General features: G+C 35.9%; 2 protein-coding genes across 3 annotated transcripts in view; both read left to right on the top strand.

Moving 5' to 3' along the window:
* si:dkey-12j5.1 (uncharacterized) overlaps window positions 1-8207 on the top strand; it is a 111885-nt gene extending 103678 nt beyond the window's left edge. Inside the window, exon 11 of the mRNA XM_059567950.1 lies at window positions 7846-8207. Within this exon, the coding sequence (XP_059423933.1) occupies window positions 7846-8031 (186 nt within the window). The 3' untranslated portion in view covers window positions 8032-8207. The remainder of the gene's footprint in view (window positions 1-7845) is intronic.
* A 5840-nt stretch (window positions 8208-14047) lies between these two features.
* On the top strand, window positions 14048-19374 carry LOC132157777 (GTPase IMAP family member 8). Of its 2 annotated transcripts, XM_059567062.1 has the most exons (4): window positions 14048-14391; window positions 14559-15260; window positions 16442-17149; window positions 18530-19374. In XM_059567062.1, the coding sequence occupies exons 1-4, from the start codon at window positions 14364-14366 to the stop codon at window positions 19288-19290; spliced, it is 2199 nt and encodes a 732-aa protein (XP_059423045.1). In that variant the 5' UTR covers window positions 14048-14363; the 3' UTR covers window positions 19291-19374. The 2 variants fall into 2 exon arrangements, with proteins under 2 accessions (XP_059423045.1, XP_059423044.1); XM_059567061.1 differs by lacking the exon at window positions 14048-14391 and having other exon boundaries at window positions 14439-15260.
* The last annotated feature ends 914 nt before the right edge of the window (window positions 19375-20288 follow it).

Raw genomic sequence — 20288 nt, 5'->3', positions numbered from 1 at the left:
TGTGCGCTGTAGCATGATGCTAGCCTATGATATTTTTTCAAAAGCAGATCGTGGAGACATTTATATCATCTACAATCAAAAATCGTCATATTGCAAACCCCTACTTTTAAGAGTAGGCTGATGCTTTATAAATGAACTCTTGTGTCTCTGCGCTCCCAGTTGAAGGAATGAGAGCAGCAGAGCACCTTTTTGAGTGCATATTTTATTTTTTGTTCTTTTAGCTCAGGTCTGTAGTTTGATGTATTAAGAGCTGTTCTCATCTCTTGAGACATAGAAAGGTGCTATCACTGCGCTCGTAGAGAAATCACTTCTGGTAGGCACGAGCACATACAGGATTGGAGTCACTTATTTCATCACTACTAAATCATAATCATACTAAAACTATATTTTATATTATTTTGTTATCTGCTTCTGTCTCTCAAAATTTGGGACTATTTTCTTGCTTTGATGCACAGTGTTTGAAAGCATTTTTTTATTATTATTTTTTGAGATTTGTATAATAATAATAATAATACAATAATATTCTTGTAAACGTGTCTTTATTTTTTCTTTAACTGCACCTTATCACTTAAGTATTCAGTCAGCGAGATTAGAATTTCAGTAACTGCTCTGATGAATCCCATGAGTCTGTTCACTAAAATACATTTTTGTGGTTAAGGAATGAATCCCTGAATCATTTAATCATGATTCAGATCAATGTTCATTGATCAAAAATGTTTTATTAGAGGTAGAACCAAGAAATGAAATGGTCCTTCACAGCTCATACTCAAATGCTATTTGACTCATTCTAGTGAATTGGTCTGTTCAGATGATTCATGTGAATAAACACTAAACAAACAAACATAATCCTGCAAAGTCACAAATCAGGTAAAAACACCCCCCCCCCCCTTTTTTTTTTTGCAGTCGCACTGTATTTTAGCTGTCCAGGAAGGAAAGAAGAAAGGAAAGAGGGTGTGTTTGTGTGTGTGTGTGTGTGTGTGTGTGTGTGTGACCTGTGCGGATATAAATGGCTATCTGTCAGCTGGACAGTAAGGTCAGATGTGGATCAGAAATCGGTCCAGCCCAGCAGTTCATCAGAGAAGAGAGGCATAGAACAAGACTGGGAGATACGGCCTGAAGAGAGTGATTTAAGGACAGTGGGAGGAGTCCTTGATGGTAATCTGAATGATGAAAGAAGGCAGAGAAAGAGGGAAGGACAGGCACGAACACAATCACATTCATTGCTTTCAGCACACAAATGCACACTATGCCTGACACACACACACACTTTGGGACCAGTGAACTTCTGCTTTGTATTTGGAAATAGGGAAGTCATACTTGGATACTTAGATGCTAGTATGATTGTATATTTTATAACATTAAACATTCTAAGATTATTTTTTCTAAATATAGCCATAGCCTTTTGTTTATAAAATACAAATGTAAATATTGTAAAATATCTAAGAAGTCTTACCTAGGTTTAAAAATAAATGGATGTACATACAAAAAAGTAGTGTATACAGTATATGCACACGTGTTTTTATGTATAATTTACCAAATGAATAACTCTAGATCCAAGTGAAAAAATATATACAGTACAGACCAAAAGTTTGGACACACCTTCTCATTCAAAGAGTTATCTTTATTTTCATGACTATGAAAATTGTAGAGTCACACTGAAGGCATCAAGGGCTATTTGACCAAGAAGGAGAGTGATGGGGTGCTGCGCCAGATGACCTGGCCTCCACAGTCACCGGACCTGAACCCAATCGAGATGGTTTAGGGGTGAGCTGGACCGCAGACAGAAGGCAAAAGGGCCAACAAGTGCTAAGCATCTCTCGGGGAACTCCTTCAAGACTGTTGGAAGACCATTTCAGGTGACTACCTCTTGAAGCTCATCAAGAGAATGCCAAGAGTGTGCAAAGCAGTAATCAAAGCAAAATGTGGCTTTTTTTGAAGAACCTAGAATATGACATATTTTCAGTTGTTTCACACCTTTTTGTTATGTATATAATTCCATATATAATTCCACATGTGTTAATTCATAGTTTTTATGCCTTCAGTGTGAATCTACAATTTTCATAGTCATGAAAATAAAGAAAACTCTTTGAATGAGAAGGTGTGTCCAAACTTTTGGTCTGTACTGTATATATTAATAACATATAGCATATGTGTGTTACATAAATATTATAAAAATATGATGATGATAATATTTAGAAGCAAATGTACATGTGTGTCAGGTTTAGACTGAATTCTGAGGACCATTCAATGGCATGTATGTGTGATTTTAATTTTATAAATTATATCTAAATCACTGCTTCAGGTGTGTTCACTTTTACTCTAAATGAAGAATTATAGATTTAAATGAAATTCTTATTTAATTAAATTGTTGTTATTGTTAATCAGTTCTTCTCAGTTCTTTTATTTAACCAGGTTAAAACTCATTGAGATTAAAATCTCTTTTACAAGAGTGACCTGGACAAGAAGGCAGCAATAAATAGTAAAAGTATACAGTTATACAATATACAACAAAAACATAAAAAACACTCATAAATCACAACAACAATTTACCAAAGGATAAAACATGTAATTTGTTAAATAACTCATTTAGTGACTTTAAAATATGCACTAAGCATCTCATCCTTAATCATTTAAATGTAAAAGTGATAACAATTTTGTGTTATGGTTTGGTGGTTTAGGATTACGGTCTCAAAAGCATTAGCTCTATTGAATATCCACACCACAGAGAAACAGATGTTTTTGTGTATGGGTATGTGGTTTCTCTTCAGACGCAAAAGCGTGTGTGAAATTTATTTTTGTGCTTGTTCCCAAGCGAGTATGATGGCCATAGCAGAAGATTGCAGACTCTTTTCCACTTTTACAAACACACACACACACCATCACCACCTCCAGCCAATTTTCTTCAGCAAAGACCTTCTTCCCACAGACAGAGCTCCTCTGCAAAGCTGCCATTTCAAAACGTACAAATACATCAGTGGAGAAGGTAGAAGTCTTGGATAAGGGTGGCATTGCTTGCAAAAAGTGGAAATAGTATTCAGCTGTTGCTTCCTCCAAGAGGAACATTTCCACTGTGTACATTTTTGAGAGCTTATTAGAGAATATAAAGATGCGGAGATTGAGTGGGTGAACTGTGGGTTTGTGGAAGGTGTTTTTGACACGGTTTGTGTGTGTGTGTGTGTGTGTGTGTGTGTGTGTGTGTGTGTGTGTGTATCAGAGGCTGATGGAGTGTAACTGTTATCGGGACTGGAGATCAGGTCTCCGTAATTACAGGGTGGAACTCCAGATGGTGGCTGTTGCTGAGGTAACACATAAGCTGGAGCGCCGTCCTCCTTTAGACTGATTAAATAAACACAACTCAGATCTGTGAATCCAAATCACAGGAGCTGTGGCACAAGTGTTTCTCAGTTCGGTTATTTATTTGCAGAAAGGTTGCTTAGAATGTGCTTGAAAATCTTTCCATCTATCCATTTATCTGTCTGACGGTCATTCTATCATGCTGTTGTGCATATTTGCACTGCATTTATTTGTTTATATACAGTTTAATGCACTGCAGTTATTTATTTATTTATTATTTTTTTTAATGATTTGTTCTGATTTCTGTCTCCCCCTTTCTCTTTCTTCTCCAAGCTCCATCACTCAAGCACTCACAAATTGCAGTCACTTTTCAGGTGACTAATGCCAGTGAGCTAATGACTACCCTTAACAAAACACAATTTAAAATGTTCCTCTTTATTATAACACTTTATGTAAGAGCTTAAAATTACCGGTGCTGATTTCTCATTTGTAAAGTGTTTTTATTCTCCGAATCAGGCATGTTAGATTTACCTAGAAATGTTGGTCCTTTTGGTACAAACTGATCTATCAATTCTATCAGTTCTGAACCTGGAATTAAATGTACAGTTATGTTTGCGATGACCATCCGATGTACAGTAGCTATCCACTCCAGTGATGCATTAACCAGTATAGAAACCAGTATAGAAACAAATCATTCAAAAAAACATTAACATATTCCGTTCCTGTGAGCCAGTGTGAGTTTAATGTGTAAGTGTTGCTTTATCATCACAATTAACCTTGATATCCGGCGGCGAAAAGGCCCTACAGTACATGGACACACACATCAACGTTGTGTTAAAATGCCCTCATGGGTCCAACTAAACCTGTGTGGCCAACGGTTTGTGTGAAGGTCAGGTCTGTAGAGCAGGTAGGAGTTTCAGACTCTCCTGAGGTCTTATGATCGGTCCGTAAATGAGATCCCATGAGGCCCAGAGAGCCCTGTCGCCACTCGCTGTTGCTTAGCGACCGTTCCCACGGCTCTGAGGGTGATATAAGGGAGCAACGGGCTGCCCACTGACAGTATGTGTGTGTGTGAGATGACCTGGTTAGTCTGCGAGTGTGAAGGACTCTGTGGTTTCACTCCTGAGGGAGTTAAATAAAGTTCTGTGGTGCTAAAACTCATTAAATAAAAAGAAGGAAAGAGAGAAAAGAACAGCGAAGGAGAGGTTGATAAGATGTGGGGTCACTTTCTCCAGGTTTTTAAATGACTGCTCTTTCACGTATTAATAAGAAATGTGCTTTCTTAATTAAAGTCTGGTTGTTAGAGTAGCGTCTGCATGATTACAGTTCACTGAAGAGAGGGCTGTACCCCAAACGCACTGCTAATACCTCATAAGGAGTGACCTTTAGAAAAAATAGTGTGCATTAGTCATTCTCGCATGACACTTTCTGAAAGTTGAGGAAGTTTGTACGCTCTCTGCGTGGCTGTTTGACGGGGTGCAAGTCTGTCTGACGTTTGTGCTCTTTTTAATTTTTCCACCATTAGCCGCATTTATATCACATCAAGCACTCACTGAATAATTCTTTAGGAACTTTCATAATTTTTACATTAAAATTAACTCAATTGATACATTGTTACTATTCATACAGTAACATGCAGATTACTTTTTAATAACTTTTTTTTTTTTTTATTCCGATTATTTATCTTCCTGTACTAATAGTAATAAGTAATCACATGCATTATAGAAAATCCAGTCTTTTTGAATTAATGTGCTGCTTTTGTGGAAGGTGAGATTTGAAATTCTTTTTTAACTGAGTTTTTCAAATAATAATACACAATGTGCATACAGTTCAATATTTCAGTCCTAAAGTAATAATTTAGGAATGTTTTTCATTAAAATTGAGTATGCATTGATAAATTGATACAGTAAAATGCATGTAGATGACTTCAAAAAATGTGTGCATAGCTAACTTTTTAACTTTAGAACTTATTTTAATTATTATTATTACTGTTTATCTTTCTGTACCTTGTACTGGTCATGATTTGCATTGACATACTTGGAATTTGTCAAATAACAACACACAGTGTTCATAACCAACGCTATCTCATGACGCTACACAAAATGGACGTTCACTTACGATTTCACAGGCACTAAAATGTACAATACTGACACATTTACAGCATTTTAACGTACAAAACTGATGTATTGACGACACCTAAACTGTAAACTTTACAGAATTACAAATTAATCCTTATGAATATTGAAATCGCAGCATTTAGGATGCATTTCCACCAAAGCTTTTTTAGCCAGCTGAAAATGTTCAGCTGCAAGCGTTTGAGAGTTCAGCGTGTTTCCGTTGAGATGCTGAGGTTGCTATGATACAGAATATCTGCTTTAAGAATATGGTAGATGCATAGCGTATTAAATGTTTCTTCAAGCATAATCGAAGACGAGCAATATTAACTTCTTCATTTTTGTTCAGCCGTAGTATACAAGCAGGTTGATGGTTAGTCGGTATAAAAAAATGTGACGCTCCTATTGAAAACAATTGAAAATATACACTAGCCTCAGAGAAGAAGAAAAAACACTTTGGTGGACATGTGGCCTAACTTTTTATTGTGTTCAGCTGTCATATCAATGGCATTGTTTTCAATTGCAATATCAAATGAAGCTTACGTAATATGAAATTATAACATTTCATTCTGTGTGATTTCTGCTGTCGTTTCAGAAAAGACATAACGTTAAACAAGACTACACTTTAAACCATTAAAGTTATCATTTCGGCATTCCTTTAACCATTTCTTATCTTGCAAAATTTACTTTGTTTACTGTGGGACACAAGGCATTTTCTCCGACTTGCTGTAACTTACAGTAGAACTGAAATCCATACGACTGTGAGGAACCGAACCAATTCAAAGCCTTTTTTCAGTGATCTCCATCCTGAGCAGTGACTGTAAGCAGCAATTCGCTCATTTACAAATTCAGAAATGCAAGAAGCTTTACGACAGGTTTACAGCAGAAAAATTGAACGTTCATCGTCACAGATTGCGACATGCCGCCTTTCTGGTGTGGTGTGTTTGACTTTGAATGAGAAATGCGTGCCTTCACAGAGTGGAACAAAATGATGATTTGGATAATAATTTCAGCGGTTAACAACTAAAATTCATCTCTGCCCCTCACACAAACCTACTGTATTCCACCAGAGAGGACTGCGGCTGCAATGTGTCATCATTCGGACTGCTTTTAATATTTTTGCAATAAATAAATGCTTGGGATTGAACTTAACTTCCTGTCATGTTTTTCTTTACACTGTACATGTTTTTAAGGAATAGATATGGTTAGGTTTAGAGGTAGGAGGGGGATTAGCGACTATCTTTAATACCATCTATAATACTATCGTCACTAAAATGGTCATTCTCTGCACTTTTTCAGTTTATCTTTTCATATTCGCTATAAAATGGGTTGGTTAAGGGATCTAAAATCTAAATCCCTTATCACTACAATTATAAAAAATCCATTGATATAAACATCTTAATGAAATAAAAGAGTTGTAAACATATTTTGTTTTTTTGGCTAATAATGCATAGCATTTTTTTTTACTTTTTAAATGTTGTAATACGTCCAAATTATACATTTCATCAATAAAAACAAAACAAAAAATTAAATTATGTTCTCTTAAATATTAGGTAAAAATAAACAATGATGAGACCAGGCTGGCATAACATACTGCTACACTAATTATGATGTTATTTTAAGTGTTTCTTGTTGACATATTATTTAATCCATTATCCCGTTGTTTGCAGTGAGTGCAGTCTTTATTTGTAGATTTTTTTTCCCCCCAGCTCTCATTATGTTGAGCCTGCTTCATTTTACATCAGATTGCATGTATTTGTGCTGAAATTAACTGACTTTTTAAGCTTAATTGATTGATCATTAATTAATCATATGCATCCCTTTATTCACATTTGGTTGTTGCACTGAAACTGTAAAACATTCTGACATTAATTGTACTGATTCCCCTGCTGAAACAGGATGAAATCCCTAGCCAGCGTTCTTATATTAAGCAAAGGGAGAAAGTGTGGGGCGATATATTGTTTTGCAGTCACATGGAGAATTGCTTTTTTATCATGTTCTTTCAGGGTATATTTTACAGTGATAAGAGTTGAGACAGTGGGGGGATTGAATTCTCTTCCTTTCCTGGCAAGCACTCAGTCACTTGCTGAACAATTTCCCACTGATGCAGAGCTCGCTTCGTTTGCGCTTGGAAAGGAGTCACTAATTTGTGGAATTTGCCAGCTGACTTCGCTGGCACTGGACCTTCTCGAAGAAAGACGGAGGGAGAGAAAGATATCGTCCTTGAAAGATAAAGAAAAGAGGAGTTAGATAAAAGAGAAATATATAAGAGGAGAGAGTTCTGATTTAGTGGCAACTTGTTCACACTGCAAAGCATGCCAAGCCTGGAGTTAAAGCTGAGATTTCTCTTTACTCTCCAAACAAATACTGCCACGATTCCTCTGATAATAATCATAAGATGTTTTTTCTTTTCTTGCTCTCTTTCTCTAATCTGCAGCTCTATGTGAAGCTGCACTGTGAGGACGCACCCATGTTTGAGCATACGGAGCAGCTGTTAGCAGAGCTGGGTGGTGAAGATCATGGGGCTGATGATGATGATGATGAAGCTGGACCATCTGTAGACAACATTGAGGATGATTTTATTCAAAGCAGTGATGAAGAAGATGATGCCATGGATCACTGATTCACCGTTTTTTCACTTGTTTATTCTTATTGTCATCCATGGACTCATCCAATCAGAATATTAAACTAAAAGCAGATTGTTAATCTTCACGGCTTCTTCTGTCTCTCTACCAGATGCTTTTCTTCTTTCCTTCTATTTGAGTTTGATATGCCTGATTAAAGCTGGGATGTATTTTCTGTGTGCCTTGTTTTTTTTGCATGCTGAGACTGCGAACCATCAGGTCATCTGTCACACCGATTTGGACACTGATCAAGATTGTGTTTCATTTATATTTTACGGTTTTATAAATGTTCCAAAGCGCTAACAGTATCCAAATTAAAACAATTCAACGTAAAGGCATTTCTAATTCCATTAAAAAGATATATCCAGATAAAATTTTTCTTATTTTTATTTTATTTTTTTAGATTTTTGTTTTGCTTTGTTTTAATGTGTAATATGGAATGAGGAATGCATTGAGGAACTAAAGTTTGTTATAAAAACAAACCGCTAAATGCCAATGCAAGTTTATATCATCATATGATGATGATAATGGTGTGAAAACATTCTCATTCTGCCTTCATTATGACTTTAGCTCTTGTGTGAATATAATAAGTCATTATCCAGAATCTGCACAATGATCCCCACTACCTGGAAGACATTTCATCTCTCAACATACTTGAGTGTTTGTTAATGTCATTCCCTTGATGAGGAACTTAAGGATCATTTTGTTTATGGATGTGCAAAAACGGTTTTGTTTATCCTTATGCAGACCCCAGAAATGTGTCATTATAATGCCACCATCACAATACATTATGATAATGAGCCTTGATGTTTGTTTTGTATTTTCCGATATTGTCTCTATCTTCACAGAGAACTGTTTTTATAAACTGCTTCAGTTTTTCCCATCAGATATTTCGGAGACACTAGAACAAGCCTCCTGAGTCCAAACGAGACATTTGGTTTCATTTTGTGAATCCAATGCAAATCTCATAATCCGATCACACGAGGCCTGTCAGTTCCCAGCCCTAATGAAGATTCTCAAGTTTTAATTAAGCTTATGGATTTTTAGCTTCTCGGAGATGGAAAGTCTGGATGAAACATAGTCATATTTTTTTTTTTTTTTTTTGAACATTTCATTGTCCCATAAAACCATCATATCCCCTTTTACACTAGTTCGATGATTTTTTTTTTTTTAAGACACCTCTTACACCTTACAAAACTTAAATATATTTGATGAAGAACACACTAAAAACAGTAATATTGTGAAATAATTTTACAATTAAAAAAAATCTATTTGAACACATTTTAAAATTAACTTTATTCTGTGATGACAAAGTTGAATTGTTTGGAACCATTACTCCAGTCTTCAGTGTCACATGATCCTTCAGAAATTTGCTGCTCAAGAAACATTTATTATTATTATTATTACTACTACTATCAATGTTGAAAATAGTTTTAAATTTTATTGAAATACAATTTTTGTTACAATTATTTTAAGACATCCTTTTTGAATAAAAGTATTTAAAAAATCTTATTGACTCCAAACAGTATACAGAACAGTGTATAGTAGTTTATTACGCTAATAGACATATGTCTAGAGACATTATACAGTGTGTGTACTGTATATTGCACTTTGTATGGTTGCTTTACAGTCTTCCAAGGCCACTGGGATTTTGAACACCTTAATTAGTTTTTAGCACAAGGCCTTTGATGGACATTTTACACAGACAGAGCATGCTTTATTAAATCAATGGAAACAGCGACAAGAAGGGAAATGACAGAAAGCAGAGCACAACTGTATGAATGAGAACCATTTATGCTAAAGCATGTCAAGGTTGAGAGACCATATGAGTCCTGATAATTCAGTGATATGTTTAATATTTCCTGAAAGACGAATGAATGTGCTGGCTGCAGAATGGATGAAACCTCCTTTGTGTTTTGTTCTTAGACAGTGAAGGCCGTTATGGGAAGTTCCCTTACAGAAAATCACCAGAAAACTACAGCCAAATGGAAAGATCGATGATAAATGGGTCACCTGAATAGCAGGCCTAACTTGCAGTAGATGACACAGTGTCTGCACTTGTCAGGTCAGTCTCATTGATACATTTAGAGCCTACTTCCCTCCTGAGGGTCAAGATTACTCCTTTTTAATTATAAAGGCTAGTCATCCAACTACCCTCAGGATTTGGCAATACAAAGCTTGAATATCAAAGGACTCGTCACTTTTTGATCATGACACTGTATGAAATGAAAATCGAACATATTCAGACCAAACTAGATGCTGTTTACACCTTTATATTTGGTTGTCATCACTAAACAAATTAATTCTCACTTTCCAGCAGCTTTCCTGTCAATTTTTTTTTTTAAAGAAAAATGTGATAACATCCTATGCCTCGTTGGTAATATGTTCATCCATCCATCCATCCATCCATCCCCTCATCCATCGAAGGGTCAATTTCACAATTGGGCTTTTAGAATAATGGAAAGGTACTTAAGATGGCAACACTTTTCTTCCACAAATGCAGTACTCTTTGACTTTTTGACTTTTATAAAAGCAGTAAAAAGAAAAACATCATGTTTTTATTCTCTGATCTGTTAGATATGTATTAAAAAGAGGTTTTGGCCTCTTCTATATCATAGGATTTGACTTGACTATATCAAACAATTTAAACCAATATAAACCTATCACTAGCTTTAAACCAAAATTTATCTACAAAACTGAAGGATTTAGGCTTAATTTGCAACTGTGATAATGCCCATTCTAGACTAGTTTTCACATATCATAAATATGTGATTTTGGTAACAAGATTGCATAAATCTGTATGATGGACTACAAAATATAACAATTTGTATATAATTTAGGTTGACAGTCATGATTTTCTGAAGGTTTACGGAGGGATGGTTCAACCAAAAATGAAAAATATATTTTTTAATTATTTTGTTTGAAACCTATACGACAATCAATGAATCAATAAACTAAATAAATTGTTTTAAAGAAGGTTGGTAACCAAACCATTTTTTGTTGACCAAAAAAAAAATAAAAATTCACAGAAGAAAGGTCTTTTAGTTTTGATTAGATTTTTGGGTGAATTATCCCGTTTAGCACCATTTTTTGGAAAAAAACAAAATTAGGCCCTATTTTGTATCATATTCATAGAAAGTACCATTTGTGGTTTTCCCTGTTACTCTTAACCATCACTCTACAGCTGCGGGTTATATAGAGGATTGAATAGAAAGGCTGAAGCACATTAATAACAACTCCAATGACTAATGAGAGCTCGGCTGAAATAGGAGATATTTTTGGTTTTGAGTCAGAAACTCCTCTATGGCATACTGTATAGGGTTTGCTGGCTGCACAGCCTAATACGCTAATTATAGTTTTTTCCCTGGAGCTAAATGAACATGCAGCTCATTTGTTAAAAGCAGAACTGCATTAAAAGTACAAAAGTACTTTTTTAAAGCTCCTCTAAAACTCAATTATATACTGTACAGGTAATTAATGTTTTTGCTAAAAGGAACAGCCTTTGTAGATAAGGCGTTACTATGGACCTTAAATATTTTATTCATAGTGATGTCTTCTATGTAAAGTCAAAGCAGCTGATGTTACCATCAGTTTTAATTGCAGACGTGCTCTATCAAAAACTGCAATAGCTTCATTTTAGCTCCTGGAAGGCATGAGAATGGGATTGAAAAGAGAAAGCAAAAATCTAATTATTCAGTCAAATGAAAGTACTCTTATTAAGCAGAAATTGTTCAGAGAGATTCTTTGTTTTGTTACAAACAGATAATCACTCTTCAGTCTCCACAATCAAATTATGCTGCTGCTGTTGTTTATTCATCGCCTCAAGTTTTTAATTTAAAACTGCTTTTGTTTATAGCTAGGAGTCGAAATATTGATGGTAAGTTTAGATCAGTTCTTAAGTTCAATTTAGCGAGCCGAAGGCATCTCTAAGAAGTCAAATAAGTGATTTTGGGGCTCACAGCGTGCCAGAAGCTCTTCAAACTAAAGCCACTAAGTAAGTGGATACAGATTAAACAGCTGAATTTCAAGTGCCTGTCAACCAGTCTGCCTTCCAAATAATCTGCCTCATCACTTTGAAGAGTTCACATTCAGCTGTGTGGGAAAATAATCTTGGAGTAAGGCGATCCTTGCACAGATTAGCCTCTGGCATATTGCAATCCTAAATACACAAATGGAAGAGAAGCCACATTTTGGGAAGGTTTTTGAGGCAGTTTGTCCTCAAATAAAAGTAGATAGAGGGATTGTGGAAGTATAATCCAAGCACCATCATGAGCCCTCCTAACATTCTCCTTATCGGGGCTCAGGCTGCGCACACACGGAGGCTTTATTTCCTTACAGAATGAGAAAGAAACAAGTGTGACCAACATCACTGGAGGTGGCATAGGTTCCAGCCAAGCAGAACTTTCCAATTACCTCATACACGGGCATATAAACAGAGAGTTCGCTCTGTTTAAGCCAGCAAGTTCCTTCGAGATAAAGACAGATTCTAATCTCTGTTATTGTGTTCTTAACCTTCACTTTTCATGTTTTACTAGCAGTAATCCTCCACTGAGAGATGCCGATAACAGTGATAATGATGTACGAGCTAAATGCAACTTTAATGGCTTGTACCGAATGAAAAACAAAGGCTCAGATCTTCTGTTTCAAACTAAATGTAGGCCCTGTGTGCAGAAGCGCTAATTAGATTTATAGACTGAAGGGGACCTCTGAGACCATATGAATCATCTGTAATTTGATAGAAAATGTGATAAGGCTCACACAAACATCATATTTACATAAAATTTCCAAACCGGAAAAAAACACTAGCGAAGTCTGCAAAACAATACTGTTTCGAAAGCTTTTTAAAGCATTTTTATCCAGAGTGCTGTCAAAGGATTCACTGTACGGTTCCTTTCCACATAATTCTCTCTCTTTCTTTCACTCAAGGTCTGTCTTTTCAAGGTTATAAGCAATTTCTGCATTCCCCCTCTAGTTCTGTGAAATCTGATATGGCCAAATCTGTCCCTGACCGATCTCAAGCGTCTGTGTGTTGTACATCAAAACAAGACAAGCACTCGCTGACACTGTCCATGAGTCATTGCTCACACAACCTCTCTGCCCATTACTTCTTTTCTCTTTTCTGGCTAACATATATATTCATCTTTTGTGATTTATGTCAAGGGAGAAGTTTGAAACTCCTTTTTCATTTGAAAACATTTGTTTGAGCGCCGGCAAGTTTAACTATGCAGACATTCCCTGCAATGTGATCATCACATATTTAAAGATAGAATATAGAGAGAGAGAATTATTGCAGAAATTTTACATTAGAGCATGCAAATACATGAATATAGGTAGATAGGTATAGTGAAGAAAGAGAGGGCAAACATTTTGGATTTTATGTCAGCATTGCTGTCTAATCATCCAATATTGTCTTAAATAGCCTGCATAGCACTTCATCTTTTATAACATCGGATTTTGACCAACATATTAAATCTTGATTTTTGTCAAATGTTGGTACAAGATGTACAATTTTGTGTTTGTGTTTGAAAAATTACAGTTTTGGACATATAAGATAATAAAAAGTGTAAAAAACAATCAAAAAAGTAACTACAAATAAGCATGTTAAGCAAATACATTTAAAAGAACATCTATGTGGAGCATGCCCCGATCCACATAATGTTCTCACCCTTTTTCCCCTTACCTGTTTGCATCTCTGTTTTACAATGCATTTTCATTTTCTTCTAATCTAAGTCACACTCAAAGTAGTGACTATTTCCAGACCACTAATCAAATTATCTAAATAGTTCACTCAGCTATTATAGTTATTATCACTCATTCATTACAATACCCCGGATGGAAATATACAAGGGGCTCTTAATGGATGTATCCATTTAAATTGGTCAATGAAATGGAAACTGAGCCCCTTCTAATAAGACTCCATAAAAGTGTCGAGTCGCTTGTTCAGCCTGACTAACCAGTTTTTCTCATATTTGTTGTGCACACAAGAATAATATTCTTCATTTCAATGTCAGCTCTTCTGCTGTGATGAGAACAAAGGTAAAACCTTTTTTTTCCTTTTCACCTCACTTATTCATTTTTCAAAGATAGCTAATGGCTCCTAAAAGCTTGTTGAAAAGCACTGTAAATGTATGGGGTGGTACTGGTAATCTTGTCATTTTAAAAGCATCATCCATTAGCTTGATCTTGGTGCCACAAAAACACATTAATACAAAGTTGAAGATGGAAGTCGTTTTATTAACCTATCATTTAAATGGAGCGGTAACTAATTCAGACCGAAAGTGACATTATTTCTAAATATTTTACACAGGCTTATGAAAAAGAGAGTGCAGCAATGGCTACATGTGAAGCAAGTGAATTTGGTAAGTTCCCTGATTAACACATTTATATTCTGTTATATAAATAACATTTCTGATTTTGTGTTTAAGAAAAGCTTAAATCTAAGTACAATACATCTCTAGATGTATAGACAGCAGGGAACAAGAAATCATGTTTTCAAAATTAGGAATGTATCGTCTCTTATTGGCAGGAGTCCAGTTTCTCTTTGATTTGAGGATTGTGTTATTGGGAAACAGAGCAGCAGGGAAAACCTCTTTGGCAAACCTAATAACAGGTCATGCAGAGCCTCATCTAAAGAGAACCTGCCAGTGTGTGAAGATGCATGGAGATTTTGCCGGAAGGCAGGTCACTGTAGTTGATACGCCGGGCTGGTGGAAGAACTACCTTGTCAAAGAAACCCCTGAATTTCAAAGACAAGAGATTGTGCTTAGCGTTGCTCATTGTCCTCCTGGGCCCCATGCGGTTCTGCTGCTCATACGTGTCGATGCTTTATTCAAAGAAAAGCACAGGAGGTCAGTACAGGAACACCTGGAACTTCTGAGCGAGAAAGTCTGGAACCATACTATAGTTGTGTTCATATATAGAGACCAGCTACAGGAGCAAACTTTAGGAAAGTACATTGGAAGTGAAGGAGAGTCTCTTCTTCTCTGGCTAGTGGAGAAATGTGGACACAGATATCATGCTCTTAATACTGAGAGAGCCACTGGTATGCAGTTGACAGGGTTAATGGAGAAAATAGACGCAGTGGTCGTGGGAAACGGTGGCTGTCATTTTGAAATGGACAGAAAATGGATGTATACGGTGGAAGGAATGATGACGAAGAGATACATGAGAGCAAACCAGAGGAGGAAGATGGTACAAGAACAATGGGAGACTCCACTTGTACGACAAGGTAAGAACCAGGGGTCACATTCATGAAGTTCTTCTCAAGAAGGTTCAATTCTGAACAGTTTTTAAAGGGATAGTTCACCCAAAAATTTTTATTACACCATAATTTACTCACCTTTAAGCCATCCTGGGTGTTTATGACTTTATTCTTTCAGATGAATTCAATCAATTTTAAAATTATTATGTCTATGGTATCTGCTGGAATGCCACTCTCTAGTGAACATGCTGAGGACAGTTAGCGGAAGCTAGAGATTACGGTTTCTAAAGTTATAAATATGTATATTTTTCTCACACAAAAATCTTGATTCAATTCAGAAGGCCTTTATAAACCAACCGTAGCCACGTGGAATACTTTTCATGTTTTTTTTTGCACTTTATTTTTTATAAAGCTTGGAAGAGCCAGGACATTTTTTTAAATATAACTCCAGTTGTATTTATATGGAAGAAGAAAATTCGATACATCTAGGATGGCTTGAGGGTGAGTAAATCAAGGGGTAATTTTCTAACGTGAAAAATGTAAGTTGGAGGTTATCCAAACTTTAAGAGATTGTTCACAAAGATTTTTAAGAACATTCTTTTCAGGAATTAAAAAATGTGTTTGGAAATGCAAAATATTCTTAACTTTGTTGTTGAGAATAAAGTAAATTTTAAGAAGAATTGTTTTCTTAATGTTTTGTGAATCTGACCCCAGATAACCATTTTTAAAGGGATAATTTACTAAAATCCTACAGTTCTCTCATAATTTTCTCTCATTATTTCCCTCATGTTGTCCCCATGAAACACATGAGACATTCTGAAGAGTATTATGGCTACTTTTTCCAATTTAATGAAGGTGAATGAGATCAGGTGTGCTACTGAACTCCAAAATGACAAAAAAACATTTAAAATAATCCTGATGTGTACACCTTATGAAGTCATGATTAAAATTAGGCAAACCCAGTCCGTTTTTCTCTATGCTGTAACTTTCAGTTGAAATATAATGGACTACAAAAAAGAATTGTTGACGCCCATTACCTTTAGTTCTCACTTCTCTTAGTGACAAAATATCCTTGACAAAAGAATGAAAAAAAACTGGATTGAATTGAGGGTGAATAAATGATGACAATTGTATTTTGGGCTGAACTATACTATTAATCTCAGATAAGAAAAAAAAAATATGATTTAAATTAATCTTGTTTTTACCAGGTTTCAAACATGTCAACATTCCTAAGGTGAGGATGGTTATGTTAGGTTTCCGAAGATCTGGTAAGAGTTCAGCTGGAAACACCATTTTGAGTATGGCGACATTCAGCTCAAAGAGAACATCCACGTGTGTGAGAAGACAAGGCGAGGTGGATGGGAGACATGTGACTATAGTGGACACTCCAGGCTGGTGGAAGTCTCTCCCAGTGGCTGACACTCCTGAACTGGATAAAGAGGAGATTTTACTCAGCATGTCTCTCTGTCCACCAGGACCACACGTGCTTTTGCTGACTCTGCGTGTAGACATGTCATTCACAGCAGCAGAGAAGAAATCAGTGGAGGAGCACATGGAGCTTCTTTATGAGAGAGTGTGGGCTCATACTATAGTGCTGTTCACCCATGGAGACTGCCTGGGGGACTTGACTGTTGAAGAGTTCATTGAGAGTGAAGGGAAGGCTCTACAGTGGCTAGTTGAGAAATGTGGGAACAGATATCATGTCCTCAACAATGAGAACTGGAATGATGGCAGTCAGGTCACAAACCTGCTGGAGAAAATAGAGAAGATGGTGGCACAAAATAGGGGCCATTATTATGAAATTGACCTTAAGACGCTGAAGGAGGTGAAGCAGAAAAGGAAAGCAGTGGAAAGGAAAGCAAAGGCTAGAGCAAAGAAACAAAGACAGATGAGGAAGATGGACAATAAAATTAAGGGTAAGATACTGGGTTCTATACAATTTAATTCCATAATGTGACACTTTTGAGTAAAACATAATATCCAACGAGAAACAATGCACAGATGAATCACTCACAATAACATCAAGAATGTGCATTAAGAATTTACTTCTTAATTCTCTTTTATACTTTATTTAAAATTCAGCATCGCACATTATCTACTTGTTAACAAAGGGAGATTGTTTTATTTTGATTTTACTTAATGCATCTAGTCAAAATTTATTATAAACAGTAGGACATTTATTTAAAAATAAAATAAAAATAAAATGTAGGTTTAAAAAACCACATTATTTACAGCTTTACACGATTATTATATAAACAAGTTAAAATGATGTTTCCACTGCATTTGCGAAAAATCTACATAAACCTTTTGGTGCATCCAGCACATGCCTGATTGTGCAAAACTGTACTCATAGTACAAAGTCAGCATCTTACAACTAAAAAGAAACAAGAGCACATCAGTAAAGGGATGATGCCGAGGAAGATAAGAGCTACTCTTGTTGAAATTCAATACAGTACAGTGCATACAATATTGTTGGTGATGGAGGGATACAGAGTTCAAACTGCAAATTGAGTTTATTTTTTGTGGCTTTTTTATGGGCTCGGGTTGTCTTAGAAAAACAATTTTGATGAGAAAGTTTTGGCGTCACCGTGTCTGCTAAGAGTTCAGTGTGCATCACAGAAATGCTGTGTCATTCAAGCTGCATTATTTATTATAAATTCAGTCTGAGTGCTTGTCTGTGTGCCTTTAGGGTTTTGGGAATGTGATATTTTATAATGAGTAATAGTAATGTATATTAATATGTAATTTGTTAATGGTAATGTGTGTGTGTGTGTGTGTGTATATATATATATATATATATAGTTTTGTTTATATAAGTCAAAACTCATTTTACAAAATATTTGACATTCCAAACATATTCCTCAAGTCAAGAATGTTTATCATAATAAAACTCTTGAAAGTTCTTGAATTATGGAAACGTTTCACTGCGAAAAAGATTGCAGAAATAAATTACAGATCCATAATATAAATATCGCAAGTGTTTATTTATTAGCTTGTTTGTGGCAGAAACAAGCTTCCATTGAAACCATAAACCGGGGACTTTCAAGACTTTTATTTTGAAAACAGGTTTTTTTATTCAAAATTGTGAGTTTATAAATAAGTTCACTGAGTGTGTATATCGCAATTTAAAAATGATTGCAGAGCACGAGGAGAAATGCGACTGGTAAACATTGCAGGTCATGTTCAAACCCATATCAACCTGACAGAAGTAATGCTTGTCAGACCTGTTCGTTCCTTTGAAGGTGGTGGCTTATATTAAAGATAATTTAGGAATCTTTTTCCCCCCATGTCTTTAGATGTTGGAAAGCATTTCTCAGAATTTTCTCTTGTGCTGCTGGGTTATGGAGAATCTGGGAAGAGTTCAACAGGGAACACCATCTTCGGCAAACAGGTGTTTGGGTCAAGAAGAACAGCCCGGTGTGTTCAGGTACTTGTAGAGGTGGGAGGACAACAGGTCAGCATCATAGACACCCCTGGTTGGTGGAAGCACCTGCCCACAGAACAAACCCCTGAACTAAATAAAGAAGAAATCACACAGAGTGCATCTTTATCCGCTTATGGACCGGTCGCTTACATTTTGGTCCTTCGTGCCGACTGTTCCTTTAAAGAGCGAGAGCGGAAGGCAATGGAGGATCATTTGAGGCTTTTGGGCTCCACGGTTTGGGATCACAGTATAGTTCTGTTCTCGTTTGGGGACCTGCTCGGAGACAGAGCCATTGAGCAGCATATTGAATGTGAGGGAGAAGCTCTGCAGTGGCTTGTTGACAAATGTGGAAACAGGTATCATGTTTTTAATAATAAGGCCAAGGGTGAGAGCCATCAGGTCACAGAGCTGCTGGAAAAGATACAAGAGATGATTTCAGCAAACAGCGGGTGCAATGACAAAGACATGCAGGTGCTGCTGGAGGTGACAGAGGGGAGGAAGGTGGAGGAAGACAGAGCAAACACCAGACTGAAGATGCAGGGACAAAGAGAGGAAGATGAATCCGATGATGTATTTGATGATGATGAAGTCATTTGGGAGTCAAGAGCCTGGAAATGGACAACAGCTGTATGAGGCGATAAGTTAGAGTTCTGGAAATCATTTTAATAATCAGTGCTCTTGTTTGTTTTTGAGTAGAAATATCTAAACATCCTTTAAAAAGACACTATTACTATAATTATTATTATTATTATTATTAATATATATATAGCGATTCAATTTTTTAATCTAATTAATTACATGATGTGGTGATTAATTAATCGAATTAATCTCACATCAGATTTGGAGAAATTACTCCCCAAAGATCATTTAAAGTCATTGTAAGAAATATTTTGTTTGATAAAATGTATTACATATAGCTACTTTTTTGGACCATGTGAGTAAATGATGACAGAATTGTATTTTTTTGGTTGGGTGAACTATATAACTTATTTATTTTCTTAATTTTATTATTATTACTATGACATTATAAAATTATTTATTTAATTAAATGATACTCTAAATAATAAACTAAAACTGCTAGTAGGTGTTGGTAAATGTCTTAATGATTAAGTCATCGAGTCATTTATTCATTAGTTTGATTCGTTCAAATGGATGATTCATTTAGGAGTGAAATAAATGGTTCTTTATGAATGGTTCATTGAATCATTAGGCTTGTTCGACTTGAAGCGGATGATCACCATCAGACCGATCGGTGCATGACATCAAAAAACCGCAAAACATTTAGAGACTACGTATATGGCTACTTGTGCTTTTGAATCGCTCTCATGGTACTTTGATGTCATACACCGATCGGTTTGTGCAGAGCCACTTCAAAGCCAACATGACTATGGCCAATGGTTCAACGCGCCAAATGGTTCACCAAAATGGTTCACCAAAATTGTTCAAAAGTTGCTCGGAGATGAACAGTTCAGCTTTGTCTTCATCTTCTGGTTAGCAAAATTTCGCAAAACAGACAACACTGTGTCTAAAATAAAACAATATTAAATTCTTAATGAACTGTTGTATAAGATGAGTACCACATTTGTAGGCTACTCGTGCACTTACCCTACTTCTCATGTGATATTTCTTAA

Source organism: Carassius carassius, chromosome 15 (assembly GCF_963082965.1).
Source record: "Carassius carassius chromosome 15, fCarCar2.1, whole genome shotgun sequence".
Lineage (NCBI taxonomy): Eukaryota > Metazoa > Chordata > Actinopteri > Cypriniformes > Cyprinidae > Carassius > Carassius carassius.
The sequence above is the reverse complement of the archived record's forward strand: the minus strand, read 5'-3'. Positions and strand labels throughout refer to the sequence as shown.

Coding starts and splice junctions, on each gene's coding strand:
- LOC132157777 (XM_059567061.1), top strand. CDS start 14,519: ATGTTTTCAAAATTAGGAATGTATCGTCTCTTATTGGCAGGAGTCCAG. Junction 15,261..16,441: donor GACTCCACTTGTACGACAAG/GTAAGAACCAGG, acceptor TGTTTTTACCAG/GTTTCAAACATGTCAACATT. Junction 17,150..18,529: donor GATGGACAATAAAATTAAGG/GTAAGATACTGG, acceptor CCATGTCTTTAG/ATGTTGGAAAGCATTTCTCA.